General features: G+C 35.9%; 1 protein-coding gene across 6 annotated transcripts in view; it reads right to left on the bottom strand.

The window, feature by feature from the left end:
- The window catches only part of ADK (adenosine kinase), a 553238-nt gene that overhangs the window by 96761 nt on the left and 428503 nt on the right, over positions 1-27974 (bottom strand). For all 6 annotated transcript variants that reach the window (XM_061161884.1, XM_061161887.1, XM_061161881.1 and 3 more), the window contains one exon: positions 8233-8268. In XM_061161884.1, coding sequence (XP_061017867.1) covers positions 8233-8268 — 36 coding nt within the window. The remainder of the gene's footprint in view (positions 1-8232; positions 8269-27974) is intronic.

Below are 27974 nucleotides of genomic sequence, written 5' to 3'. Positions count from 1 at the left end.
TTTAACCTACACACTGAGCACATCATGGGATATTCCAGGCTGGATGAGTTACAGGCTGGAATCAAGATAGGTGGGAGAAACATCAACAACCTCAGATATGCAGATGATACCACTCTAATGGCAGAAAGCAAAGAGAAACTAAAGAGTCTCTTGATGACGGTGAAGGAGGAGAATGAAAGAGCTAGCTTAAGACTAAATATTAAAAAACTAAGATCATGCATGGCATCCAGCCCCCTTACAACATGGTAAATAGAAGGGGAAAATGTGGAAGTAGGGACAGATTTCCTCCTCTGGGGCTCCAAAATCACTGCGGACGGTGACTGCAGCCATGAAATCAGAAGATGATTGCTTCTTGGCAGGAAAGCAATGACAGACCTAGACAGAGTGTTGAAAAGCAGAGACATTATACTGCCAACAAAGGTTAGTATACCCAAGGCTATGGTCTTCCCAGTGGTCCTGTACAGTTGTGATAGCTGGACCGTAAAGAAAGTAGAATGCCAAAGAATTGATGCTTTTGAACTGTGCTGCTGGAGAAGACTCCTGGAAGTCCCTTGGACAGCACGGAGATCAAACCAGTCAATCTTAAGGGACATCAACCCTGAATACTCACTAGAAGGACTGAAGCTGAAGCTGCAGTATTTTTGTCATCTGATGCAAACAGATGACTCAGTGGAAAAGTCCCTGAATGCTGGTGAAGATTGAGGACAGAAAGAGGAGAGGCTATCAGAGAATGAGATGGCTGAATGGCATCATCGACTCAATGGACATGAGTTTGAGTAAACTCTGGGAGTTGGTGATGGACAGGGAGGCCTGGCGTGCTGCAGTCCAAGCAGTCGCAAAGAGTTGGACACGACTGGGCAACTGAACAACATAGCAGGTAAATATACCTCTCTGAAACTTCATTTTCTCATCTACAAAACTAAGACAATAGTATTTGTGTTAAAAGATGTTGAGAGTGAAGTATGCTAAAATTAGTGGGCAAAAGTCTGAAGAGAAACAGGGCATTAGCTTAGTCTTATAGTATCTCCCTCTAAACATCTTCATTACAAAAGGAAAAATAGAAATGTTAACAGTGGAGAAGGTTGACAGACATCCCTTTACCCCCGTGATCAACTTTAGTGATGCTTAAATTAGTGGGTAAAATGGGATATCTGCACAGGTATCACCCCCAAGATATTTTATCAACTACAATGTGAAAATAGTTAACTTCATAGAGGATAAATACCACCTTAACCTAGTGATCAAAGTTAACATCACCAATAGTAAGACATTGGGATATCATGTATATGCCCGTTATAATGCACTGAGAAGGGCACAATACCTCTGTGGTATTTCTGCCAAAATGCAGAATCTTAAGTATGAGAGATATTCAGTTCAGTTCAGTTGCTCAGTCGTGTCCAACTCTTTGCAACCCCATGAACTGCAGCACACCAGGCGTCCCTGTCCATCACCAACTCCCGGAGTTTACCCAAACTCATGTCCATTGAGTCGGTAATGCTATCCAATCATCTCATCCACTGTCATCCCCGTCTCCTCCTGCCCTCAATCTTTCCCACCACCAGAGCCTTTTCAAATGAGTCAGCTCTTCACATCAGGTGGCCAAAGTATCAGAGTTTCAGCTTCAACATCAGTCCTTCCAATGAACACCCACGACTGATCTCCTTTAGGATGGAGTGGTTGGATCTCCTCGCAGTCCAAGGGACTCTCAAGTCTTCTCCAACACCACAGTTCAAAAGCATCACCTCTTCGGCACTCAGCTTTTTTCACAGTCCAACTCTCACATCCATACACGACTACTGGAAAAACCATAGCTTAGACTAGACGGACCTTTGTTGGCAAAGTAATGTCTCTGCTTTTTAACATGCTGTCTAAGTTGGTCATGAATTTCTTCCAAGGAGCAAACATCTTTTAATTTCACGGCTGCAGTCACCATCTGCAGTGATTCTGGAGCCCCCCAAAATAAAGTCAGCCACTGTTTCCACTGTTTCCCCATCTATTTGCCATGAAGTGACAGGACCGGATAACATGATCTTAGTCTTCTGAATGTTGGACAAACCTAAACTGATGGACATTCTACAAAATGACTGACAGGCAGTCTTCAAAAGTATGAAGATCATGAACAACAAGGAATGAGTGAGAAACTGTTTGATAAGAAGAGACTAAGAAGACAAATATATGCAATGTGTGACTCTGGACTAGATTGTGGAAGAGAAAAAAGAAATTAGAGGAAAAACTTGTTCTCTTTGTCTGGTGAAATGAGAATAATTTCTATAGTTCAGTTACTAACACTATACTAATGTTGACTTCCAGGTTTTGATCATTATACCTTGGTTCTGTAAGATGTTTACATTAGGGGAAGCTAAGTGAAAGTATCTAGAAATTCTCTGTACTATTTTTGCAAATTTTCTGAATCTAAAATTGTTTCAAAATAGAAAGTTAAAAATAGTTTTTTTGTGTGTGTCAGGAGGAAAAATACGCTAAGTGAAAGAGCTGAATGCAGTATTTAGCACATGCCAAGTACTTAATAAATATTAATGTATTTCCTATATTTACTGTTGTGTAAATATGCTCCAAAACTGTCAAATCCTAAACTGCCTGAAAATCTCTAGAAAGGACCTCAAGAGTTTTTTTTCTTTTGGCTGTGGTGGGTCTTCAGTGCTGCTCATAGGCTTTCTCTAGTTGAGGGAGTGGGCTCATTACTTGTAACATATTTAGTTGCTTAGGCTCATTACTTGTAACACATTTAGTTGCTTAGTTGCTCAGCAGTAGGTGGGAACTTCCTGGGACCAGGGATCAAACCAGTGTCCCTTGCATTCCAAGAGGTGGATTCTTAACCACTGGCCCACCAGGGAAGCCCTCTGAAGAGTTCTGAGTATTGAGAATTCAATTATGTTATCCAATAAGGGAGGAGAAAGAGAAAAAAAGGAAGAAAAAGTAGAAGAAAGCTCACATTTAAATATGAGCCATGTATAAACAGCTATGAGCACTCTAAAATACTCATTACCTCTTAACCAGTCTAGACAGTACATATTATTACTATGTCCCTATTTTATAAATGCAGAAAGCAAGAGCCATGTATATAGCTCTAAAGTACTCATTAAATCTTAACCACTCTAGGAAATAAGTGCTCTTACTATATCCCCATTTTATAGATGAGGAAATTGAGTCATAGAGAGGTTAAGTAACTTCCCAAGGTCATAAACATACTAAGAAGTGGAGCCAGGACTAGTATCCACAAAGTTCTGATTCCAACACTCTTCCCTGTTATCCACAGATCATACTGTGTCTCTGAATTCTGGTTATGTGATTTCTGTTGTGATCACAAAACTAAAGCATCTTCATGTTAAATAATTATACGCCACAGTCACAAGTCATTGCTGATCTTCCATTTAAACATGATATTTTTCTTAATTATTCTGATTTGTGTTTTACCCTAGTGAAATTTCAACTTCTGAATTTCTAGATATTTCTCATTTCCAAGGTCATTTGAAAATCTGATTTCCTCCTCCAATATGTTAGACTGTGAGAAAGAAGTGTAGTTTATAAAGATTACCAGATTCAAGACAGCTGAGCTTGGATTCTGACTCCATTATCTGTTAGCTATGTGACTCTGAACATGTTATGTAGTTTATTTTTTCTGTTCAACTGATATGGCAATACATGCCATACCTATCCCTCCAAGGTTTGTATGAATATTAAATGTATTAATGATATTTTAGAAAATGTTTTATAAACTTTGAATCATTTCATAAATGTCAAATTATGCTTTTATTGTCACTGGTGGTCACACACTTTAAATTTAGCATTGTTTTCCAAATTAATATATTGTCTTCATTCCATTTTTAACAAGCTGATGATACAAATGTAAAAGAATACTGTCACCACCTATCTATTCCTATAGAAAAGCAAATATGGTGCTCATATATATTGCCCCACTTAGTCACACAGATTCTGCTTTGCTTCCCAATAGGAACTCCTATAATAATCATGGTGGTCATATGATGTGTCAGTCTCCATCCTGTCTCATACCACTTCCTCATCACTCATTTCATTCCAGTTGCACTGGCCTCCTGTTACTACCTAGAGTACACAGTACTACGCTCTCTTGTGTCTACAGTCCTGCAGACTCTTGTTCCCTTTGTCTGGTTTGTTTCCCTGTTGTTTGTTTTGCTTTTTTCTGTCATAGCTAGATATTTGTATTTTTTAGTTTTACTTCCTCAGAGACTCACTCCAATAATTAGAGTATCTTAAATAGGAGACTCCCACCTTTTCTTTTACTGTACACTTTTATTATTTCTATCTTGTCTTCAGGGTCTATCGAAGTGTTAGGCACAAAGTAAGTGCTCAGCAAGTATTTGTTGAATGAGTAAGGGATTACATCAAGAGAATCACGACTATTATATCTCTTTCTGTTAATCGAGTGTTTTAAAACTGTTATCATTTGAGACTTGGTCACTTAGGGAAGCAGCACTGTACTCTATCAACAAACATGATCTAATTTAGTTCTCATTTCCAGAAACTCTTGGCAATCATTCACTGTGCATTCTTTATATTTGTGAGGAACAGAGGAACATTAGAAAAATCTTGGAGAACTCTTTGGTAATCAATACCTTCTGAAACTCTCTGTAGACTTGTTATCCAGTGCTAATCAATGGAAGTTTCCGTGAGGATGTCATGTTCTACATTTGCTCTGTCCAATATGGTAGTCACTATCTACATAGGCATGCACTTGCCTACAGACTAAGGAACTGAACTTTTAATTTTATTTAATTTAAATAGCCACACATGGCCTGTGGATGCCTATTGGATAGCACTTTCAATACTTTCTTCTCTCAGTGGTATAAAATGACAGAGCTGTCATTGGTCAGAGAAAGACTACAAGCCTGGAAGTCTCTTAGCAGAGTCATGGGCTGTAGCGAAGTGGGAAAATGGAAAAGGATTGCTTTATTTCCTCTGTGGTTAGAAGTATTGTATTTTAGAGCTTTAAAATAAGAAAATTAAAATTTGCTGCTTGGAGTAAAACTGAGTAACTGATACAATAGAAAAGGTATTAAATCTCTACATCATTTGGCATATACTCTATTGCACTGAGAATGAGAACACAAAGAATAGTTTTATTTAGGTTTTGGAGGTATGTTCTTTAATTTAAATCAATTTTCAATACTGCTTTTAAAAGGTTTCATAATGAAACATATTGCTAAGTGCCTCATTTCTATTTAGGTTCTAAAAATACAAACCTTTAATCGGTTCAACTTAAGATAAGGTTGGTTTAAAAACACACTGCAGTCTGAACCGATTTTCCAAAATAATAAAAGTACCCATGAAACTTTTTACACCAAGAATTGTCATTTTAAAATTCTTAGCAGGTCTGTCATTTAAATCAGGCACTATGCAATTTTCCATCAACCTATATATATATATATATATATTCCTCTCCCTTCTGCTTTGTGCTCTGCCCAGTCCGTTTTTATCTCATTCTCCAGTGCCCTCCTAAGCTGCTAGCTAGCTGCTTCTTCTTACTGAAAATTGCCCAATTCACTTTAAAGATTAAAGATTTTTTTCTTAAAGAAAGATTATCTGAAATTTGCAGAGAAGCTAACCAGAATATCATAAACAATGTCACTGAGGATATTTCCTGATGATAAACACTGGTTATTTTTAGAGGCATTTGGATTGGTCTCTTAGCAGACAGATCACTGGTGGCAACATTCAGTGGCTTTGGGAACTGATTGGGATTTATAACAGAAAATGAAGGTAGGACGTGTGGGAAGAAAAAGTGCCCACCTTTCCTTTCTCTTTAATTTTTTCACTTCTCTCCTCTCATTCATGTCCCGAATTAAGTGGTAAAATTAAAGTTGGGAGGAAATAGATACAGATTTTGTCTAGTTTGTCACACTAGACTTGAAAGCACTGACACATTCCCACAGACGTTAAACTGTTAAATGATTTATTCTTGTTTGAGTATACTGAGATTCAAATCTATGCTTTCATATTACTATCTAACCAACTAAGGAAACTTAAATGACATTTTAAAATCATTCAGTTTCTCTAGATAGCATTCCATACAAGCATTATATTGTATTAACAATACTGACTTCAGGGTATTCTAATCAAGGCTCTTACAGATTCTGAAATGTTTATAGTATGTTAGGGAACCCATGGATACATCAAGACACTGTATACTTTATGCAATCTAACACATCATTGTCAAATTACCAACTGGGTTTTGCTATGTCAGGAGGTAATAAGGTATACTATTATAATCATCACTTTGTTCATATGTTGTTATCAGTTATGGCAGATTTATGGTAAAAAGAAACAACTTCAGAGTCAATAAGTAAGAACTAATGGAAAGGTTAATATGGTGTTGGTTAGTAGAAAATAGAAAAAGTAGTTTGTTGCTAAGACTGAATTTAAACCAGGCATATTCAAAGCATGTACCTCAAAGGGACAATAAAACTATGAATTAGTAAGGTTTAATAAATTATTAAAATTATTATCGGGCACTACAGAATCATCTGTTATACAACATGTTACATTTCTAAGCATCTATAAAAGTGGTTATTTTTTAGAACTGAAATACATTTCTAAATGTTAGCACATAAAATAGGACATAAATTTATACTCTATATATTTTTTATTTGAAGAATTTTTATGTAACAACAGAGAGTATTAATTGTTAATACTGAAATTTAAAATCAGTGAAACTTTAAAACAAGACTTAGAACATTTACTTATAGTTTCACGATCAGAACATTTGTCTTTCTGAGTTGAATGTTCCCCTCATTACATTCAGCCCTGTACAGCAATTGCCAGTTTGAGAAATTACAAAGGGAAACTTAAATTAGATAAAAATTGCTTGGAAATCTTTATTCCTTCTTCTTCATGTGACTCAACCTTATATTCATGAGAATATGTTAAAACAAAAAAAGCAAACTCCCAAGAAACTATGATAGTTTCCATTAATGGAGCACTATGAGACAGCTTCCTACCCTGATACAGTTTTTATACATGACCTTGAGAGTAGAATACTTATACGACATGCTCACTATCTTCCTCCAAGAAAAAGAAGCACCTCAGTTGTCAAGTCCTATGACATGGATAACATACACATGTATCACTTTGTTGCTTAATAATGAATCTGTCTTTAGTACATTTAAATAACATTTCCATCACAATTTTATAAAACACCTTTCTCCAAAGAGTTCAAAGTGAGCTTACTAATATATCCAAACAACGCTCACAGTTTCTGTACATGGTAGACAATACTGAGTATGCAAATAACGAAAGAGTTTCTATATATCCAGATCTAGTCAGGTTAAATTTAAAAAACTTACTTCCATCAAACATTCCAAGTTGCTATATAGAACACAATATTCTACAGAGTTCTGACTAAATAAATATGATAGTCATAAAAATCACAAACTCAGTTAATCTCTGTCAATTAACCTGGGTTTAGATTAGTCAGTGTTTCCTAACAATCCATCGGAAGGTAGATACTACATACATAAAAACACGGTCTTGGCTATTAATTTTGCCAACAACAACTATGTGGAGTTTGGAATCTTGACAGGATAATATTTCTATAAGGAAAACAGAATTGATTATCTGAAAATTAAAGCAATTATCAATTTTTTGTTTCAGAAAATGTATATGTTTTATGCTATCAAAGAAATGAGGAAAAAGAAAGAAAAGAAAAAAGATTCAAATAGGAAGTTCATTTGAGAAGGGTTTAAATTAGTCAGTTCCTAACAACAGTTAAGTATAACCTTTTGGAAATTAATTTACATAATGATAATCTACATGTGGTAAGGTTGAAATTATTTAAATGACATTATATTTCATTATTTAGTGTTGCTCCACCACTGCTTTAGCAGTGAATTCTTATGAAATGTAATGCAGCTAATGAGGTAGCTTTTTAACTGAACAAACTGACAGGCCCCATATCTGCAGAGGCAGCTTGAAACCGTGCCCAACCTCTTGGCTTCCCAAGAGGCTTTTCAAAATTCAATAAATAACATCTGTAGGCGATGTTGGGTGCAGACCTAGCAGAGTGCGTCATAACACTGTGCTGGCAGAACAAAGAAACCATGACGACTGCCAAGTTTCCATGGCAACTGCTGCGAGGCTCTGAGAGTATAATAGCACATCAATCACTGTCCAAAAGAACTTCATTATCAGCTAGAAAAAACCTTTAGGATCTGTTTAGTGTGCAATTGTGGGTTAACTCACCTCAAAGCCTTGCTCTCTAGCAAAAGTGGCAGCTTCCTGAAATAAAAAAAAAAGAACAGTTAATTATAAAGTGCTAGGTAATGAAGAAATAATCCATTTTGAAACTAATTCAAATAGTCTTCTTTTTACACAATTATCTCAATATACTCACAAGTTCAATTTTTATTCTTACACGGAAAAAAAAAGATTTCTTTTTCCCTTGGCATAAAAGAAAGGCAGCAAATGTCAACACACTTCACAAGCTGAAATAAAGAAGATGTAGTACATGTTTTTACTGTAGCTGTCACCATGAGTTCAGGTGTTTTGACCCCGACAAAGAAAATCATTTGAAACCTAAGGAAGATGCTGATGGTTATGTTTTTAATTAAAACAATACCTTTCAGAAAACTCTTCTGTAAGAAGAATGTTTGCTAATAAACGTATAGATTAGATTCAGAAAACCCACCATTTTGCAATCTCTGATGAAATTTATTCAGGCAAAGGTCATCAATGGATGCTCAACTCATTAGGTTAAAGAATGATAGGGAACTGGTTATTTCATGGAATCAAAGTATCAAAGATCACATGCTGGTCACCGGGAGCAAAGTATAACTTTATAGCAGAAAAATCAAGCAGTCATCACTTTAATCCAGTGATCAATCTTATCACCTAATATTCTGATCACCAAATAGTCTGTGGCTTCTGTCATAATGTAGTATAAGGTACAGAGCACCATCTATAAAGTTTTTAACATTAATTAATCAAAATTTTATTCAATAACTTGCAGTATATAGGAAATACATAGGATAGAAGAACAAGTTAAATGATACACTGAGAAAGCTAATAAACAAATCCATAAGGTAGGATATTAGACAGGACAAGGACCTTGGTCTTTTTAGTAAGTCAACATCATGATAAAATGTACAGGAGTAATGTACAGATTTTAACTGGAAACTGTTTTGAACAAACCAGTTATAAAATACATTTTGGGTAAGTTTGATTATGAAATGGAAATCAAATATTAGGAATTACCAAGTTGATATGAAAAAATCATAGATTTTTAGGTGTATCCTGAAGTATCCTGGGATAAAATGGCATGGTATATGTAATTTATTTTAGAAAACTTAAAAAAAAAAGAAAGTGAAGCAAAAATGGTAAAATATTAATGTATCTAGATGTATTCAGTATCACTATCTTTTGCCTGTTTGAAAACTTTTGTAATAAAAAGTATACCCCCTCATTTCTCTCTGATTTAAGATGACAGGGTAACAAATGCTGAATATTTTTTAAAATTTAGTTAAAAATTTTAAAACAATGTTTTTCTAGATATTAAATATATCTTAAGGGCACAATCTGATGACCATTATTATATCTCTAATGCCCTATTATAATAGGTTGTCAAATGACAAAAACACATCTGTGTAACCAAATCTGTTCCCTTTCTTCACTCTCTGCTTTGTGCATATATTTTCATTTTAGTACTGATACAGAAAATGGAGGCAATATTACTTTTCAATTCCACTTTCCTCTTGAAGATGAAAAAAAAAAAAAACTGCAGACAACTGTCAAGAGTCTCTACATCTTAACTTACATTCCTCCAAAATTATCTTTGCCAAGAGATATTAATAGAAGGATGGGATGTGAGCCTGAGTAGTGAGCAGATCCAACTTAACTAAAATGACTGCTGCACCAAACCATGTAAGGCAGAAACTACAGTTAATGTCTCCAGCACAAATCTGGGTACTATCTACATGTTAAGGAAAACACAGAGAAAAGAAGTATGTATGCACTTATAGTCCAATATACTAATACCATCTAAGTTTAAAGAACCACTTTGAGGGTTTGAGAAATTGAAACATACGATCACAATCGAACACTGAAGTTAATAGAAAGTGATAAGCTGAAAGTACAACTCCTTAGGCTGTTCACTAGAGAAGCGCATAAGGCTGATTGAGTTAACCTTAGTTGATACAGATAAAAAAACTAAATCATGATCTTGACAATTGGTGTAAGCATGGTTAGCCTTCGTGACAATTTACTTACACCAGATTCTTGTATACCAGACAGTCAATAATATTTACTAGCTTGGATTTCAAGGAAAAGGATAGGGTTCAAAAGATAGCAATGTAGAATTTTTCCAAGTTGTCCAACTCAAGAATTAACCAAGCTAATTCTTATATGAAAAAAAACAACGAAATAGCTTTGTAAGAACTACTTATTTATATGGAACTTTATCAGAGGCATGAAAGAAACCTAAAGGACTGTAAGACAAAGTTAATATGACAAATCTGTACAACTAAAATTGTACTAAGACATAAAAATTCAAAATTCACATACAGTAGATAAGTTCCCTTTTTAATTTCCAGTTTTGTTCCCCAAAGTAAGAAGCAATAGACTGTGATCTGTTATGGTACAATAGAACTGACTAATTGCAAGAAGGCACATTTACCAATGTCAGATCATTATTCTTCAATGAAACTGAGCCCTAGGACTCTTCCACATCTGTAAACTATTCCAAGCACTAACATATTTCTGACTGAGGAAGGACATGCTGAAGAAAAGTCAACTCAATTTTCTATCTCAGCACCCCCTCACACAGGTTTGCAGAGCTGTGCCCTATCACTGAAAAGCTAAGCACTTGTTCTATGGCTTAAAAAGATCTTATCTCCTCACTTCCTCCCACCTTCCTTTGATCTTGGGTTGGTGCCCCCAGTCTCTCCATTAGAAAAGGCAGCTGGCTCACATCTCTGCAGACTTTCCCACAGCTAACCTCTGATCTGAAGGTGTTTGTAGATACAACGATGGAACAACATTTATTTTTCCCTCACAGCAAAACAAATAAAACAACACAGAGGAACAGTTTGACCCAGTAAGAATTTGAAGGAGAATTTTAGTCCTAAGATTCACTGCATGGAGGGACAAAAAGAAAAGGCATTAGGTCAGAAATCAAGGAAGAAAAAAGGCATAAATGGTGGGCAGAACAGTTAAGGCAGGTTCCAAATATCAGGGGTAATTCCAAGTGAACTGATCACACTAAATTGAAAAGGACTTTTTAGCGTGCCTTCGCAGTAAAAGTGAGAAAAGAAAACAAGCAAGTCCCCATCTGTGCTGCCCCAGGGCGCCACGTACTGAGTTTCACAAATCTAATGAAGCAGTCAGGTTAAAATCCAACGGCAGAGTGGATGTGACATGTGGAGAACAGCTAGGGTTAGAATAGAGAAGCATGGCCGTTCCTAATGCAGGTGATTATCCATGTGATAATCATTATATTTACAGGCTTTCCATTTTACATCTGACATCAAAAATCACAAAGGAGGAGGGATTAAGGAAATAAACAACCGACACAGAGGCTTTCCTGCTCCCCTGAGAGTGTAGCACTTTCATTCATGCATGACAAGCAACAAAAGCAAAACGAAACAGGCCAGGAAAGAGTATTTCTGAGAAGGCTGGATTTCACATTAACACTTCTTTCCATTTTGATAACTTTCACTATTATTCAGTTTCTCATACAGGTCACATTTTCAAAATCAGCTCCCATTGTTGCCTAAGCTATAATACAGTATCATTTTTGGTTTACAATGAATGATACTCACACATGTCTTTTTACAACAACAAAGTCATTTTTTTTTCTTCCTGGAATTGAGTGTTGTGAATAAAATGACATATAATTAAAGTCTTAGGCTCTCATCTACACCACGCTATTTAGGATTTGCAGTAGGCTTGCTGCTTCACCAACCAGGCTAAAAGGATGAAACAACAACCAAGTACAGTTTTTGAGTAGAGGTTTAAAAAATAAAGCTGAAATTCATGGTTAATGAGAACTATGGAATACTTACATGAAGAACTACTTAAAGGGATTAGCAAACCACTACTAAAAAACACAGTTCTCAGGTTATAGAGGCAAGGAGGGAACAACTTAAGTGTGCGTCTGTGTGTATGAAAATACAACAATTTCCTTTATATATCTAAGAAGAAAACTATTTTCCTTGCATTTTGCCTGATAACACCTTGATTTTAATTTATGTAGAATTATATGTAATCACTATAAAACTAAAACTATAAATAGGCCATATTGTTATTCTAATTCCAATTATTTGTTATTAGTTACATATAAATACAAATGATTTCTGTGTATTGGCCTTATATCCTGAGACTTTGCCAAATTAACTTATTGGTTGTAGGAACTATCGTTTTCCTTCAGGGAAACAGATGTTCCTACTAACCAAACCACAAAGTTATTTTAAGAATTTAGCAACATGCCTTAAAAAATCATCTCTCGTTTCTTCAGGGTAATCTGAAGGGTGTAACTAACTACTAACTACCCACCACTATCATAGCTCATAACACTTGCTCTCCTACTTCTGCCTCTACATTTCAAGACACTGAACCCATTTAGAGGTATTATCTGCTTGCTTATGTTACCACTCTTGTTTTTTGATATCGGACATGAGGGATCTTGGGTGTTGACTGAAACTTCATGGACTGAAGTAAAAAAGAAGATCCAACTTAGGACCAAAGAAAGATAACTTCTGACTATCCATAGAAGGCAGCTCATCCATTCAAAACAAATTATTTTGCTGCTCCAATGGCAAACAGGAAGCAGAAAATTCATTGGAGTTAGCATGGTCTTCACTCAAGTCATAGAAGTCCAGAGCTCTGGGAAAAGCCAAGGGAGAATGGAACCACGAAAACAGTTCTGCTGTTTTGGTTGTTCATCTCTCCATTCAACTAGTATTTACCCTGCAAGGATAGTTTTAGGCTAACAGATACTATTATGCTAGAGATACATCAGTGTTACAGCTATTATACATCTTATTAGACTTCGACTTGCAATATTTGAAACAATACTGTAAATCCTAAATGGTGTGGTGTACATGAGAGTCTAAGACGGAATGATATGATATGATATGATATGCCTGTCTTTCTCTCTATAAATCTATGTATAAAAATCTCTGCATATAAATGAAATTCATATTTTTTTATACAATTATATGTATGAAGCCTTTTTTGAAGGCTTTAAATGCAAGACAGTACTGGTCAGGAAGCAGTTACAGCCAAATGGAAAGAGTAGTTGGCTTAGAAGACCTACACTAAGGTTGCCATTTTATGCTCATTTGATATGTAATCTTGGGCAAGTCACTCAGTATATATTAGTTTTTATTAGTAAAACTGAGGTCAACAAAACTGACTGGATTATTACTAGGAATAAGTAAAATATTTAATGTGAACTATAAAATCATATCACATATTAAATTCAAGCTTTTGGTAAAATATTGGGAAATTTAAGCAAATGAATTTCAGAGAATCCAGAGTATATTCCATGATTTGTCCTATCTGTGGATCACATGTGTAGCTGGAAGCCTCTAAATTGGTTGCGTACTATGTAGATCCTTAACTGGTGATATTCAAATCCTTGTAAAATTTCCTCCCCTTTGTGTGCTGTCTGGACCAAGAGACTCACTTTTAACAAATACCTGACAAAAAGTGATGGGATGTCTTGTTTGTTCATTCTCTTGTTCACACAGTCTCTCTCAGCTCTTGCTCTAGGGGAAATAACCTGCCATGTTGTGAGTTCCCCCATGGAGTGGCCCATAACTAACCATCAGAGAGGATCTAGGGCTTGCTAACAGCCACATGAATGAGCTTGGAAGTGAATCTTTCCCAAGCAGTGATAGGACTAAAGCCCTGGCTGACATCCTGACTTCAGCCTTGTAAGAGACTCTGAATTCAGGGGCACCAAACTAAACTGTGCCCAGATTCTCTATCCATATCTTATACACAAGGAACCTAAGCCTCTAAGAGGTTAACTAACATGGTCCAATTCAGAAAATCTCTCTATTCAGATTATGCTAATCCTTAAAAAAATCCTCACAGAAGTCAAACCAAACAAGTGTGGCTAACAGATCAATCACAGGTGAAAAAATAAAGGAAAGATAATTTAGAAACATATTATCTAAATAGTTCTCTATACTTGATTGTGATTAACCATTTCTTACCTGTAGCAGTGATACACCTCTGAGTCATGCTGACATTTAATGATAAAGAACTATCTGCTGTTTATTTTTTTCCTATATTCAGCTCAGTTCAGTTGCTCAGTCATGTCTGACTCTTTGCGATCCCATGGACTGCAGCAATATGAAGACTTATATTGCTTAATCAAATCCTAAAAGATGGTGCTGTTAAAGCGCTGCACTCAATATGTCAGCAAGTTTGGAAAACTCAGCAGTGGCCACAGGACTGGAAAAGGTCAGTTTTCATTCTAATCCCAAACAAGGGCAAATCCAAAGAATGTTCAAACTGCCGCACAGTTGCACTCATCTCACATGCTAGCAAAGTAATGCTCAAAATTCTCCAAGCCAGGCTTCAAAAGTACATGAACTATGAACTTCCAGATGTGTAAGCTGGATTTAGAAAAGACAGGGGAACCAGAGATCAAATTGCCAACATCTGTTGGATCATGGAAAAACAAGAGAGTTCCAGGAAAAAAATCTACTTCTGCTTTATTTATTACTCCCAAGCCTTGGACTGTATAGATCACAATAAACTGAAAAATTCTGAAAGAGATGGGAATACCAGACCACCTTACCTGCCTTCTGAGAAATCTGCATGCAGGTCAAGAAGCAACAGTTAGAAACGGACATGGAACAACAGACTGGTTCCAAGTTGGGAAAGGAGTATGTCAAGGCTGTATACTGTCATCCTGCTTATTTAACTTATATGCAGAGTACATCATGTGAAATGCTGGGCTGGATGAAGCACATGCTGGAGTCAAGATCGCCGGGAGAAAAATCAATAACCTCAGCTACGCAGATGACACCACCCTTATGGCAGAAAGCGAAGAAGAACTAAAGAGCCTCTTGATGAAACTGAAACAGGAGAGTGAAAAAGCTGGCTTAAAACTTAACATTCAAAAAATAACAGGATCATGGCATTTGGTCCCAACAATTCATGGCAAATGGATGGGGAAACAAAGGAAACAGTGACAGACTTTATTTTCTTGGGCTCCAAAATCACTGCAGATGGTGACTGTCGCCATGTAATTAAAAGATGCTTGCTCCCTGTAAGAAAAGCTATGACCAAACTAGACAGCATATTAAAAGGCAGAGACATTACTTAGGCAACGAAGACCCATCTAGTCAAAGCTTTGGTTCTTCCAGTAGTCATGCATGGATGTGAGAGTTCGACTATAAAGAAAGCTGAGTGCCGAAGAATTGATGTTTTTGAACTGTGGAGTTGGAGAAGATTCTTGAGAGTCCCTTGGACTGCAAGGAGATCAAACCAGTCAATCCTAAGGGAAATCAATCCTGAATATTCACTGGAAGGACTGATGCTGAAGCTGAAACTCTAATACTTTGGCCACCTGATGTAAAGAACTGACTCACTGGAAAAGACCCTGATGCTGGGAAAGATTGAAGGTGAGAGGAGAAAGGGACGACAGAGGTTGAGATGATTCGACGGCATCACTGACTCAATGGACATGAGTTTGAGCAAGCTCTAGGAGCTGGTGATGGACAGGGAAGCCTGGTATGCTGCAGTCCATGGGGTCCCAAAGAGTCAGACACAACTGAGTAACTGAACTGAACTGACTGATACTGCTTAAGCCTCTAAATATTTCTTCATGCTATCCTTCACACTATGAGTTACTTTTACCTTGTACTATTTACAAAATGTACTCTGTACTTATTTATAAAAATATTTACATATCTTCCTATGAGACTGCATTAATGTTATACTACTTTTAATATTAAATTATTTGTGAAGAGGAAAAGTTTTAATTTGTAAATAAAGTAAACAAGGGCTGGAGAATATTTTTAAGTAAATTATAAATCTGAGAAGCCCCTTTAAAAATGCTTCATTCATGAAAATATCTGTATTGGTTTTTCCAAAGAACATACAACTTCTGGGAGATTTTCAACCTGTGCTCTGGCATTTATTACCATACGCTTCCTACCTGCAGAACGCTGAATAGAAATATTATTTAACATTTATTGAGTGTCAAAAACTCTGTGGGGCAATGTATAAGCTATAAAGACAAGCATGGCCCCTATCCAATAGGTTTATGATAAAAATTAAATAGTGTATAAGGTATACTTTCACAAACATGACTGAAAAAAAATTACATAACCGAATTATAAGCCAAATAAATTAGGTTCAGTTTAGAACATATTTAATCCTTTCACAAAATGATTTACTAGGTGATGTGTCTGTTTTACCAAGGAAAGCTGTTCATCACTCCCACTGTTATGCATATTTAATGATGGTAGGTAAAGGAAAGCAAGTTTAGGAAAAGTATTTCTTCAAAATTTGATTGAGTAGCTATTTGGGCTATCTTGTAGAATAACCCAAGTTTTTCAGCTGCTAAAAAAATAGGAGAGGTGATAGGATAGGAAAACAATTAGGGGAGTAGGCCTCTTATTGGGTGTTTTATTTCCATTTTTAGTGAGATACCATGTGCATGGCATAATGAAGACACTCAACAGATGTCAATTATTTTCCTTATTTCATTTGATCCTCATAAAAATCCCATAAAATAGGTATTCTTCTCCTTTCATAAATAAAAATCTGAAGGTTCAGAGACATTAAAGTATATATCCAATACCAAATAAAATGTATTCATAACAGCTAGCATCTGGAGCCGATGATTTCTGAATGGTTTGTGCTGGTCTGCTACTGATGAACTCTTTTAGTTGTTTTATGTCTTTAACTCATTTTCATTTTTGAAAGATACTTTTGCAGGGTATAGAATTTGAGATTGACAATTTTTCTGAGTTTCAGCTTGCACTGTTTCAGATGCATTCTTTTTTGGCTCCCAGGCTCTAGAACACAGGCTCAATAGTTGTGGCACATGGTTAGTTGCTCTGCAGCATGTGGGATCTTCATGGATCAGGGATCAGACCCATGTCTCCTGCACTGGCAGGCAGATTATCCCTGAGGGACCAGGGAAGCCCTCAGATGCATACTTACCTTTGTTTCTCTTTATCACTGATTTTATGCAATTTGATTATGATGTTCCTTGGTGTAGTTTTTTTCCTTGTTTTTTTTTTTTTTTTTTTTTTTTGCGGTTTGTTGAGCTTCTTTGGTTTCTGGGTTTATAGTATTCTTCAAATTTGGAACATTTTCAGTCTTTTTTACTTCAAATATCTTTTTGTTTCTCCTCTCCAGGACGCCAAATATGTATGTTAGGTCACTTGAACTTGAGCAATCCCTGTATTATGCTATTCGTAGAATACTTATAAGTTTTAAAACAGACATTTTTCTTCTTTACTGCATTACTAGTGAAGAACTGAAGGCCTATGGAGACCAGGCTACACAGCTTGTCAACCTTAAGATAAGTAAAATGTATCTTTAGACAGATCTTACTTCCCTCATTTACTGGAAAAAGAAAAAAGTCTAAAACTTAAATCACTTATATTAATAAAAAAACAGTAAAAGATAAGATAAATAATTGATTCTTACAAGTTTAGATACATGTTTATGTGGGTCAGCGAGAATGGTATTACTGATCAGCATTAAAAATTAGATCAGAAAAGGAAAGGAAGATCTTAGGATGGGGAGAGATTGTCATTTTTATTAAGTATCTTTTAAATAATTCTTTTCTCTCAAATGTGCACCAATATCCTTTATTTTTTCTATATTCCATGCATTAAGCTTCTTAAAGTTCCTAAGTTTCCTATCACACCTTCCTAAGGTCAAGATGTGATCATCCCTGCTACCTTCCTAAGGTCAAGGTGTGATAATCACTGCTACATAGAGTCCACCCTCTATGACCTAATGAACCCAACAGCAGAACCTATCGTAAAAGCTCCTCTATTCTTTGAGTCTCTTGTCTTTCAAGAGAGAAGAGGAAATAATTAGAAATCATAACAACATTCACAATCCAAAATATTACTGAATTAACTTAAGAAGAAACTTATAGGACCACATTGTGACTTAATAACATAACAAAAAATAGTTAACCACCCCCCCCCCCCCCCCAAAAAAAACACCAAAAAACCAAACCCCAAACTGAGAAGCATCTAATCTCCTACCTCTAGTTGGGGAAGGGGTCAGGGGTGGAAAAGGCAGTTCTTTCTCAGGTCATAATTTTTAAACTATGGATATGTATATAACACATTCCATCCAAGTATCACCAAAACTCAGTATGATTTTCCTTCTTGCCAGGTGACTCACAATAACTATGCAGAAAGTATACAGTAGCACTATGCCTTAGAAACAAGTCTAATATAGACAAAATTAGAATTTTCATAATGGCCAGTGGGAAGAAACAAGGTTAGGCATGGTGGTAACAATCAATACAGGTCTCTCAAGGAAAAGAAAAAAGAAAGTGAAGAACACACCACCACCAACAACAAAAAAACCCACAACAAAAATGAAACTACAAAGAAGTCAAAGGGAAAAAAAGTCAGGCTATTAAAAAAATAATTACAGATAGATGATAGAAAACACCCAACATAACATGTATCTCCATAAATATTTAAGTGAAAGCATAACTCGCCTATCCTTCCTCTAGGATAAATAGGTTTAAAAAGATACTTTTGAGAAGCCAGTATTGCATTTGATAATGAAATGGGAGCCAATCATTTTAAGTCTACAAACTAGAACCAAGAGATATTTATCTACTTTGCAAACCTTTTTTTTTTTTCTTTTGGGCTGCCCCATGTGTGATCAAACCTTTTGTCCCCTGCAGTGGAAGTGAGGAGTCCTAACCACTGAACTGCCAGGGAATTCTCTTTTTTACCCCCCTTGCAAACTTTTGTCAGAATCTGAGGTAACACATTTAATACAGTGCTTGCCTGTGTGTTTAGGAGTCTCTGTAAAAAAGTATGAGTTTTCATTAGATACCAACAACACGCTGGGAAATGAAGGTAATTCAGCACAGAGGTAGTAACAAAATACTGGCATTTTTATTGTACTGAACATTATAAAGTGACTGGCTAACAAATGGGATTTTTGTCAAAAGTATTTTTGACTTACTGTACATAGTATTATAAATCAGCTTCTAACTATATCCATTTCAGAAACTTTTCCCATTGGTCACCAATCCTGGCTTTCTCCTTCACCTTTCTGAATAGGACTTGATCTCTTTTCTAGAGCGATGAAGGATTTCTCCATAGTGTAAAAGTTAGGAATAATTATTTTAAGAAATATTTATTTTCTCCTATTTTAAGAATATCCATTTTCTTCTATTTCTTCAGAAGCATAATTTTAATCCTTGTCCAAATTTCTTTGCATCACCAATTACTCTTAATTTCCTGAATAAATATTTTCCCTCTTTCTAGTCCTTGGTCAGTCTTTCCACTTACTCCTACATATTTAAGCCCTCTTGCTTGCATTTTTCCAATTTTATTGGATAATTTAACAGATGAAAAACTGAGATTTTTTTTTTTTTTGATGCTTTAGAGTGTGAATTTTTCCACCCTCTCTGAGAAACATTCCTCCCTACTTTTCTGTTACATATCATCTTTCCCTTTCTCTCTCACCTTCCCTGTTGTTTATCTTCAAATTCATTAACTTCCCTAAATGTAGTCTTACCGAGAAATTCAGCTATGAACTTTTAAATCTTTTCCCTTCTTTACATTTTTTAGGGGTAATTTCCTTTATTCCTTTCATTTGGTATCATCCTCAGATATACTTCCTCACTTCCAGAGGCCCATTGACATTTTCTTTCTCTTCACATTTGACAGTTTCCAAGTTCTGCCAAGTACATTTTATAAGCACAATGCCTATATAGTCTTGTCATTCTTACCCACAGAAACCTAGGTCAGGCCTGTATTACCTCTTGCCTAGATTACTGCTATAGTCTCTTAAACAGTCATACGCATATTTGAATGCATCCTTACACCGCATCATTAGATCCACCTTCCTAAATATCAACTCTGATTAGCCTTTGTTAAAAAAGCTACCTACTGCCTCCTGATAAAGTACTGATAAAAGTTCCAAAGCCTGACTTTCAAAGGTCCTCCATAAAGTGTTCCTGCTTTTTCTTTCTAGCCTGATCTTTTACTATTCCCTTGTACACATACCAGATGCCACTCAAACTAGAATACTTGTTCTTCTCTGAACACGCCTCAGGCTTTTTTGCCTTCATGCTACTTTGCACATGTAGGCACTAAATCAATTAGAATATCCTTCAACCACCCTTGTCAAAATCCTACCAATCCCTCTAGGGTTAGTTCAACCATCTTCTCCTTAATGGAAGCCTTCCTGAATTGTTCATGGTCTTTCCTTCCCATCTCCAGAAGTGGCTTTCTGCATTGCAGAAGAGTTTTGCTAAAATCGTAAAGGTTTCTTTTTTTGGCAGTTATGTACAGACTGGAAACAGTTATTTGTAGAGACAGCTTATCTCTTACTAGATTATAAATTCTTAGCACAGAAACCTTTTTATTTTATATCCTCAAAACATCTAATATGTTACCAAATGATAAGGACAAAGCACTCACCTACATTAAGCAAAGAAGAAATACCTCTACATTAGATCAATGACTTAATTTGTTGTGCTTCATACTTCTGTTTTAGAGATCTTAGTGCTCTATATATGTCTCTGTTATTTCTTACACTGCTTTACAATTTATTTACCTAGTCTATTTTCTCCCCTAGTTTATGAGTTTCTTAAGAACTGATTTTCATATTGTATCTTAGAATTATGCATCAAACAGAGTATGAATTAAATAAATGAGAGCTGGAATGAGTTAAACTGTTTTAAAAGAAACATATTTTAAAAGGTAAAAGATCTTTCTACTCATGTATATTGAGCTTTTCTGGAATGAGATCTAAGATTTGGCCAGCAAATTGCTGGCCTTATGTGTTCCGTGACAATATTCACTCAATCTGTATATCGTGCTATTTCTTCAGTTGTCCTGCTCTGGGAAGTAACCATAAAGGATTTTGGCACTTGTCTCTTTCCAAATATCACACAAATAATCACGGAAATAGTTTTTCCTGGAAGAATGGTTAACTCTGAAATATTAAACTATGTTTTCAAAGATAGGCACAGTCTAGACGTCACTGCCAGATACTGGATGTCAAAGGGTTTAATACAGCTCAACAAAGATAAGCACCAATATTTATAATAGACAAGAACAGCTACAAAGAAAATCAGCAAAAATAACTAAACAAAACCCACAAAACAACTTCCTACATACAGATTAAATAACAAGGGTAAATAGCAAGTCTCAACTCAGGTTTGAGGACTTGGTAAGTTATCTGCTAAGTGGTTTTATGATATGCTACTATTTTACTTTGCTGACATACATGATAATTAGAGAATTTAGAGCACATGGGATAGAAATATAAGCCTAAATGAACTTACAACCAGCAACAACCCATTATGGTAGATTCACAACTTTAAAATGACATTTTTTTTTTCTTTAGCAAATGAATACTAGGTACATCCAATGATATGTAATACATATCATTTTTTCACTGTCAGTGCACATATCATTATAGATACCACCCCATACGTGTGCAGCTCAAGACCTAATGTTAAATTTTCTGGTTTCAAAAGAAGAGAAACTGATCTTCATAAATTGGTCTTATGTGCTAAGTTTTCCAAGTGTTAGCTGCTTAATCATGTCCAACTCTTTGCGACCCCATGGACTGTATGTAGCCCACCAGGCTCCTCTGTCCCTGGAATTCTCCAGACAAGAATACTGGAGTGGGGAGCTCTTCTCTTCTCCAGAGGATCTTCCCTTCCCAGGGATCAAACCCAGGTCTCCCACATTGCAAGCGGATTCTTTACTATCTGAGCCACCAAGGATGCCCAAGTTTTCCCAGAACAAGATCTAATTTAGATAGTGAACCTTTGGAAACAGAAACTAGAAGCAATGATAACAATCCCAAAAACTTCATTGTGAAAATAATGATCTGAGTTACATTTCCAATTAGTAGGCACTATACCTCACAAACAAGGAAAGTCAATTCTTCATTAGCCAGAGCAAATTAGACATGGTTTGGACACAACAGGGGCTTGCCTGAGATGTTCACCAACCTAGAAGAGTCTGGTAATTAGGCAATACTGGATTAGCACTTGCAGGATGAAGGCAAGGAGTTGGATTTAGGAGCACATTGCTATATCCCTCACTTCCACTTCAAACAGAGTAATTCACTATATCACTGCCATGGTTAACATTCACTTGGACAACCAACACTAAACAATGGATTTGTTATCATAGAGATTTTCAGTTATCAGTAACTTCTCTTCCTACTCTGCTACCTTTACATTACCCTCTGCTAATTAATAGGAAGACAGTAATTTATTTTTCTTTTTTGAAAGGATGTTAAAAAAAGTCAAGAGTCACAAAAAAGCAACAGTACATTCTTAAGAAGCAAACTACATAAACTGCATATATGAAAAGAATACTAAAATCAAGTTCTATTTAAGGTTTCTCAGGAGCATCCTAAATTACTCAGTGCATTATCACACATAGCATCTGAAAACATAGCTGCCACAGAACATGGCATAATTTTATGTGTAACTGCCTAAGAAAAAAAGCCCTCTTATTAGTCTCCCCAAAGCAAAATATAAACATTGTATATTTTACAGATATTGCATAAAATGTGAAATTTGGTGACTGTGATAGACTCAGAACAGGCATTTCATAACAGGTATTTGTATCTCCAGCCTCCATGTAATCACCATGACAATGTTAGTCAGATACTACTCAGCGCTGGATAGGCATGGGAGTTGTTGTACTTCTCTTGGTTCTAACGACCTGGACAGATTTTTGATTATATATTGTAGGAATATAGAGAGGGTAGTAATCCCTATCTTTCATAAGAATTTTAGCAACCAATGAGCATGTTAGATACTTTTAAAGTACTTTTTATTTCCAAAGTTACAAGGCACTGTGCAAGACTCATTAATCAAAAATAAGGAAAGAATGAAGATGAAAGCAAAAATTAAACTCGGACTACAGTATGTTGCAATGGAAGTGAAAAGGAAAGAAAACAATAAAGGCTTTATGGTGGAAGTAGAATTTGCTATAAATCTAAAAGACAGGCAAAATTTTAGGAAGGTAGGGAGGTATGGAAAATGACAGGTGTGTCCTGTCAGTAGCAAGTGGTCCAATTTGGGTGGATCATAAGGTATGAATACAGGACTGGAAAGCACTAAGATTTGAAAGGTAGATTTACACTGCAATGAGTTAGAAGACTGGATTTAATTCATTTAACTATGTGGTAGGCAGATGGTGGAGGTGAGAGATGTTGTGGTTTCTGAGTGGACAGGCACCCTAATTAGGACTACACTTTAGAAAGATTGATTTATCTAGTGACAATATACAGACTGGATATAAAAGAGAAGACAGGTGAAGATTTTTAGATGGCAGATCAGAGAACAGGTGATGAATATAAAATAATTTAACTCAGAGTAAAGTATATAAATGACCAGTCATAAAATGTACACAATATAATAAATTTTGGGCAAACCTTTTTATTTAGGCTTTCCTTCGAAGTTACATAAAAAAATGAAATAAAATCAAAGAATTCTGGACTTGGAATCAAGAAACTTGAACTCCAGTTCTTTCTTTGTCTCTTACTTTACCTCTAGTGTGACTGTGGGCAAGGCAAACTCTCTCAGTTTCTTCATCTTGAGAATGAGAAGCTTAAAACTTTCTAAGGGCCATCTAGGTCCAAAATTCAATGACCATAAAAATGAGTTTTGGGGAGGTCACTAAGAACTACAGAAAGCCTATTAGAGAAAGCTCCTTAAACAGAAAGTCCAGAGACTCTGTCAAGAAATGACTGGACTAAATCAGCGAGATTTAAATATCGGTCAGTTTTTACTGCTTATACTTTTTTGCTAAAGGTAAAGCAACATTTTAGAAGACAGTAAGGGGCTTCCCTGATAGCTCAGTTGGTAAAGAATCCACCTGCAATGCAGGAGAACCTGGTTTGATTCCTGGATTGGGAAGATCTGCTGGAGAACGGAAAAAGCTACCCACTCTAGTATTCCGGCCTGGAGAACTCCATGGACTGTACGGGGTCCCAAAGAGTTGGACAGGACTCAGCGACTTTCACTTTTAGAGAAGGAAATGGCAAACCACTCCAGTATTCTTGCCTGGAGAATTCTATGGTCAGAGGAACCAGGCGTGCTACAGTTCATGGACTCATAAGAGTCAGACACAACCTAGCGACCAAACCTCCAGAAGACAGTAAAAGATTCATTCCTTCTTTCTGAAAGCCAAAATTCAAGAAACCTTTTGCCTTATTCATGTATATGAAAACAAACTCTTGCCAAGAGAAACAAATTGCAAAATACAGAGGTTGGAAAATGTGAATCATCACTGGTATTAAAATCAACATTTAATAATTATGTTGCAGTTTCCAATGACTGCTGAATCCCATTAGGTTTAAACATAAATTCAGTAAGAATTTATGACTGCATAAATGGCGTTTAAATGTATTCAGAAGTAGAAACAAGAACCATCTGATAGAGAAGTGATGGTGCTTAAAATGAAAAGAAGGTGAAAGTAAAGACATAAGGAGGCGAGGTGAAGGAGAGGAAGGATATAGATATAGGCTGCAAGTGAATGTACTACAGTGATGATTCTGAGGCAAATGCTTACAAATTTATCTTCTGTACTATGCATTTTCATACTTTATGGATTCTGAGTTAACACTACAATAAAAAATGGGATACCTGTCATTTAAGAAGCAGAAATTATTTCAGCAGGACTTTATGCCAAGTTCTTAAGGATTTTTCGAACATATGGAAATATGAACCACATGACTGAAAATAATAATTTGGTCTTTATTTCACATCCAATTTGGATTTTAGTTAACTGTTTTCCAAGGTTTTTATTCTATCTTATTTTTAATCATATTCATTAATCTGAAAAATAGAATTGCAAGTGGTGTCTTATTAAGACAAGATTTATGCTTTATTGTTGATATGATGACTTGTTTAAAAATTGCCAGTCTCATAATCAGCAATCTTGAATTGTTTAAATATTTAACTCTCCCCTTCAGTTAGCTGGGAATAGTATGGAACTCAACAAGCCTATAGAAAGGATACAGTAATGTTCCTGGAGTTAGGCTGTATTCTAAGACCCATCATTTGACTTTCCAGGCTCTAACCCGCCCCTTCTTCTTTTTGAACTCCTCTACTTTCACCTGACCTTGGGGCTCCCAGGGATTTAAAACCATATTTTAAATAATTGAGGGCCTCACAAGGACCTTTTCTCTCCATGCTACGAATACTCAAGCAATTTTCTAAGGGCCCTCGGGCACAAAATAGGGAAGGGAGAGAGTAAAAAGTCAATCTTGAAGAAGGGTCAACAGAAAACATCCAACATAGAAAATTAAATATAAGCTACTAAAGCTACCAACCTTAGCCAAAACTTTCACGCAGAGGAAGCAGCAGAGCTGCTGAACTTCCAAAGCTAACGGCTAGGGATCTCAGCAGAGCCAATGTGGACAGAAGACAGAGGGTGGAGAGTGGTAGTAATTCCCTGAGTACTCTACTTTGTGTAAGAACTCTGGGGAGGTGAAGGACGGCACCCCAATAATGATGTGCGTTTAATTTCCCAGGAAAGCAATTTAAAATTGCACTAAATTTAAGGAAAATAAGATTCAAGCGACAACTTTTTGGGTGGAGGCAAATGTGAAATTAAGGAGTAAGAACAAAACAAACATAGAAAAGCCTACATCCAATACAAAATGATGATTATATGACCAAGTACATGAAAGTATAGCACATAAAAATGGAGAAATATATATACCAAAATGGTGAGAAAATTCAAAGAGCTTTCAAAAAATTAGAAAGGTTTGTTGGAGAAAAGGGATTTCTCTGCTAGACCCTGAAAGATCATCCTGAGAAGAAAAACAAAGTAAAAGCATAAAAATAGGAAGTATTACAGAATTCTAAGAAAATCACAGGATGGGGCACATGGTCCAATAAGGAGAATAGATGAAATACCACTAGCTTTCCTAGGCTTGTGAAGGTTTTCAGGTTTTGAAAATTAAAGGTAGAATATACAGTGTTTCCTTTTTTCAAGAGGCTTTCCTCCAAATTTTGATGGGCTCATTGAACTTAAATATTAATAGCATTTTCTGGGAGATTTCTGATTTTGTCTATTGACTCTAAGCAAACAAATGTGAGTAGCCAAAGCTGTAGAAACAGAGAGATGCCTAGGGAAGTTGATAAGTGAAATAGATTGCTTTTCTGGAAATATTTGTTAAGAAATTATTACACAACAGCATCCACTAAAGTGGTAGCTTTCAAGGTTTCTTGACAGCAACCACAGTAAAATATTCACTTTACTTTGTAATACACAGACATAGGAATACATGCATTTACATAAATGTACATTCTTATATCTTTTATACTTATTCCATTCAGAACTGGTAATTCTGTCCCATAAAGTGAAACTAAGAATATCATTTACAAAGTAACATGGGCCTTTAGACTTAAAAGTTCCTTGAGGGCATTTTATATTGATTAGAACATAATAAGTGCTCAGTATATTAATCCTACTTTTCACTTACCACTATGTACCAGGAACTAATAGGAACTGAAAATATAGAAGAAACTGCTAAGCAGGATCTAACTAAGATTTGGTGGTGTGGATGAAGGAGGAATCTTTAAAAAATGAATAATTTAGTGGGTGAATAAAAGTTAATACTACAGGTCAAGGCAGAGGGAAAAGAACGCGAAAGGAGTCTTGAGACAAGAAGAGAAAGAGGTCAACTGTTTTTAAAACTGGAAATAGGCCACGATGACAGGAGATTGGTTAGAGGAAAGATGGTATTACGGATTCTGAATTTTGTTGACAAAAAAAAAAAACAAAAAACCAAATCCTTACAACACAACATAACCAAACAAAGAAAAAATGGTATCTGTTGAATATAAAACCAAATACAGAAATCAAATTTAATTTTGCCTTTGACCTGGTTTGCAAGAACAGCTTTAAAGTTATAGAGCATAAAATATAATGCAAGTGTACTTGACACAAAGAAGGCTGATTTAATTTCTTGCCAAAGCAGGCATTTATTGAAAACACATGTACCACACTAAAAAGGATCCTAAAATTTTATGTGTCACATTTGATAAGAGATTTAATTTATATTCTGGAATTTAGCTAGAAGGCCTGGATTAGTGATGAAGCAACATAGTAAGGACTTCAACTTTTTTAGTTATGTCATATTCACTTGGTCACTGGTAGTTTCAATTAGTTCAAACCAATATACTGATCTCAAAACAAAGGTTAAAGGTCAGGAACAATGAGACTAAGAGCATGAAATGAAAGAACCAGCCTGCCAATGTAGGAGGCTCAGGAGATGCGGGTTCCATTCCTGGGTTGGGAAGATTCACCTGGAAAAGGAAATGGCCACCCATTACAGTATTCTTGCATGAGAAATCCCATGGATAGAGGAGCCTGGCGGGCTACAGTCCATGGGGTCCCAAAGAATCAGACATGTCTGAGTGACTCACACACACACACACATACACGTCAGGAAGTGGCCAAATGAAAAAAAAAAAACAACAAAGGTTAATCAAGTCTCTATACTTTCCCAGTACAGATACTTTCCATAATTAATGCTGGTGTTTCCCTGTCTCATTTTCCTACTAGATTATCCATCTTGCTCACCACTGCATCAAGAGAAGTGTCAGGCACATAGCAGTCATTTACATATTTTTTGAATTAATATATGGTCTTTATGGACCTTTAGTGGGAGGTTATGCAAGTATTCAAGAACATCATATATACACAATTAAGCACAAAAAAACCCACAACCAAATTTCAGTTAAACTTTAATTATAT

This window comes from Dama dama, chromosome 15, assembly GCF_033118175.1.
Source record: "Dama dama isolate Ldn47 chromosome 15, ASM3311817v1, whole genome shotgun sequence".
NCBI classification, from domain to species: domain Eukaryota; kingdom Metazoa; phylum Chordata; class Mammalia; order Artiodactyla; family Cervidae; genus Dama; species Dama dama.
The sequence above is the reverse complement of the archived record's forward strand: the minus strand, read 5'-3'. Positions and strand labels throughout refer to the sequence as shown.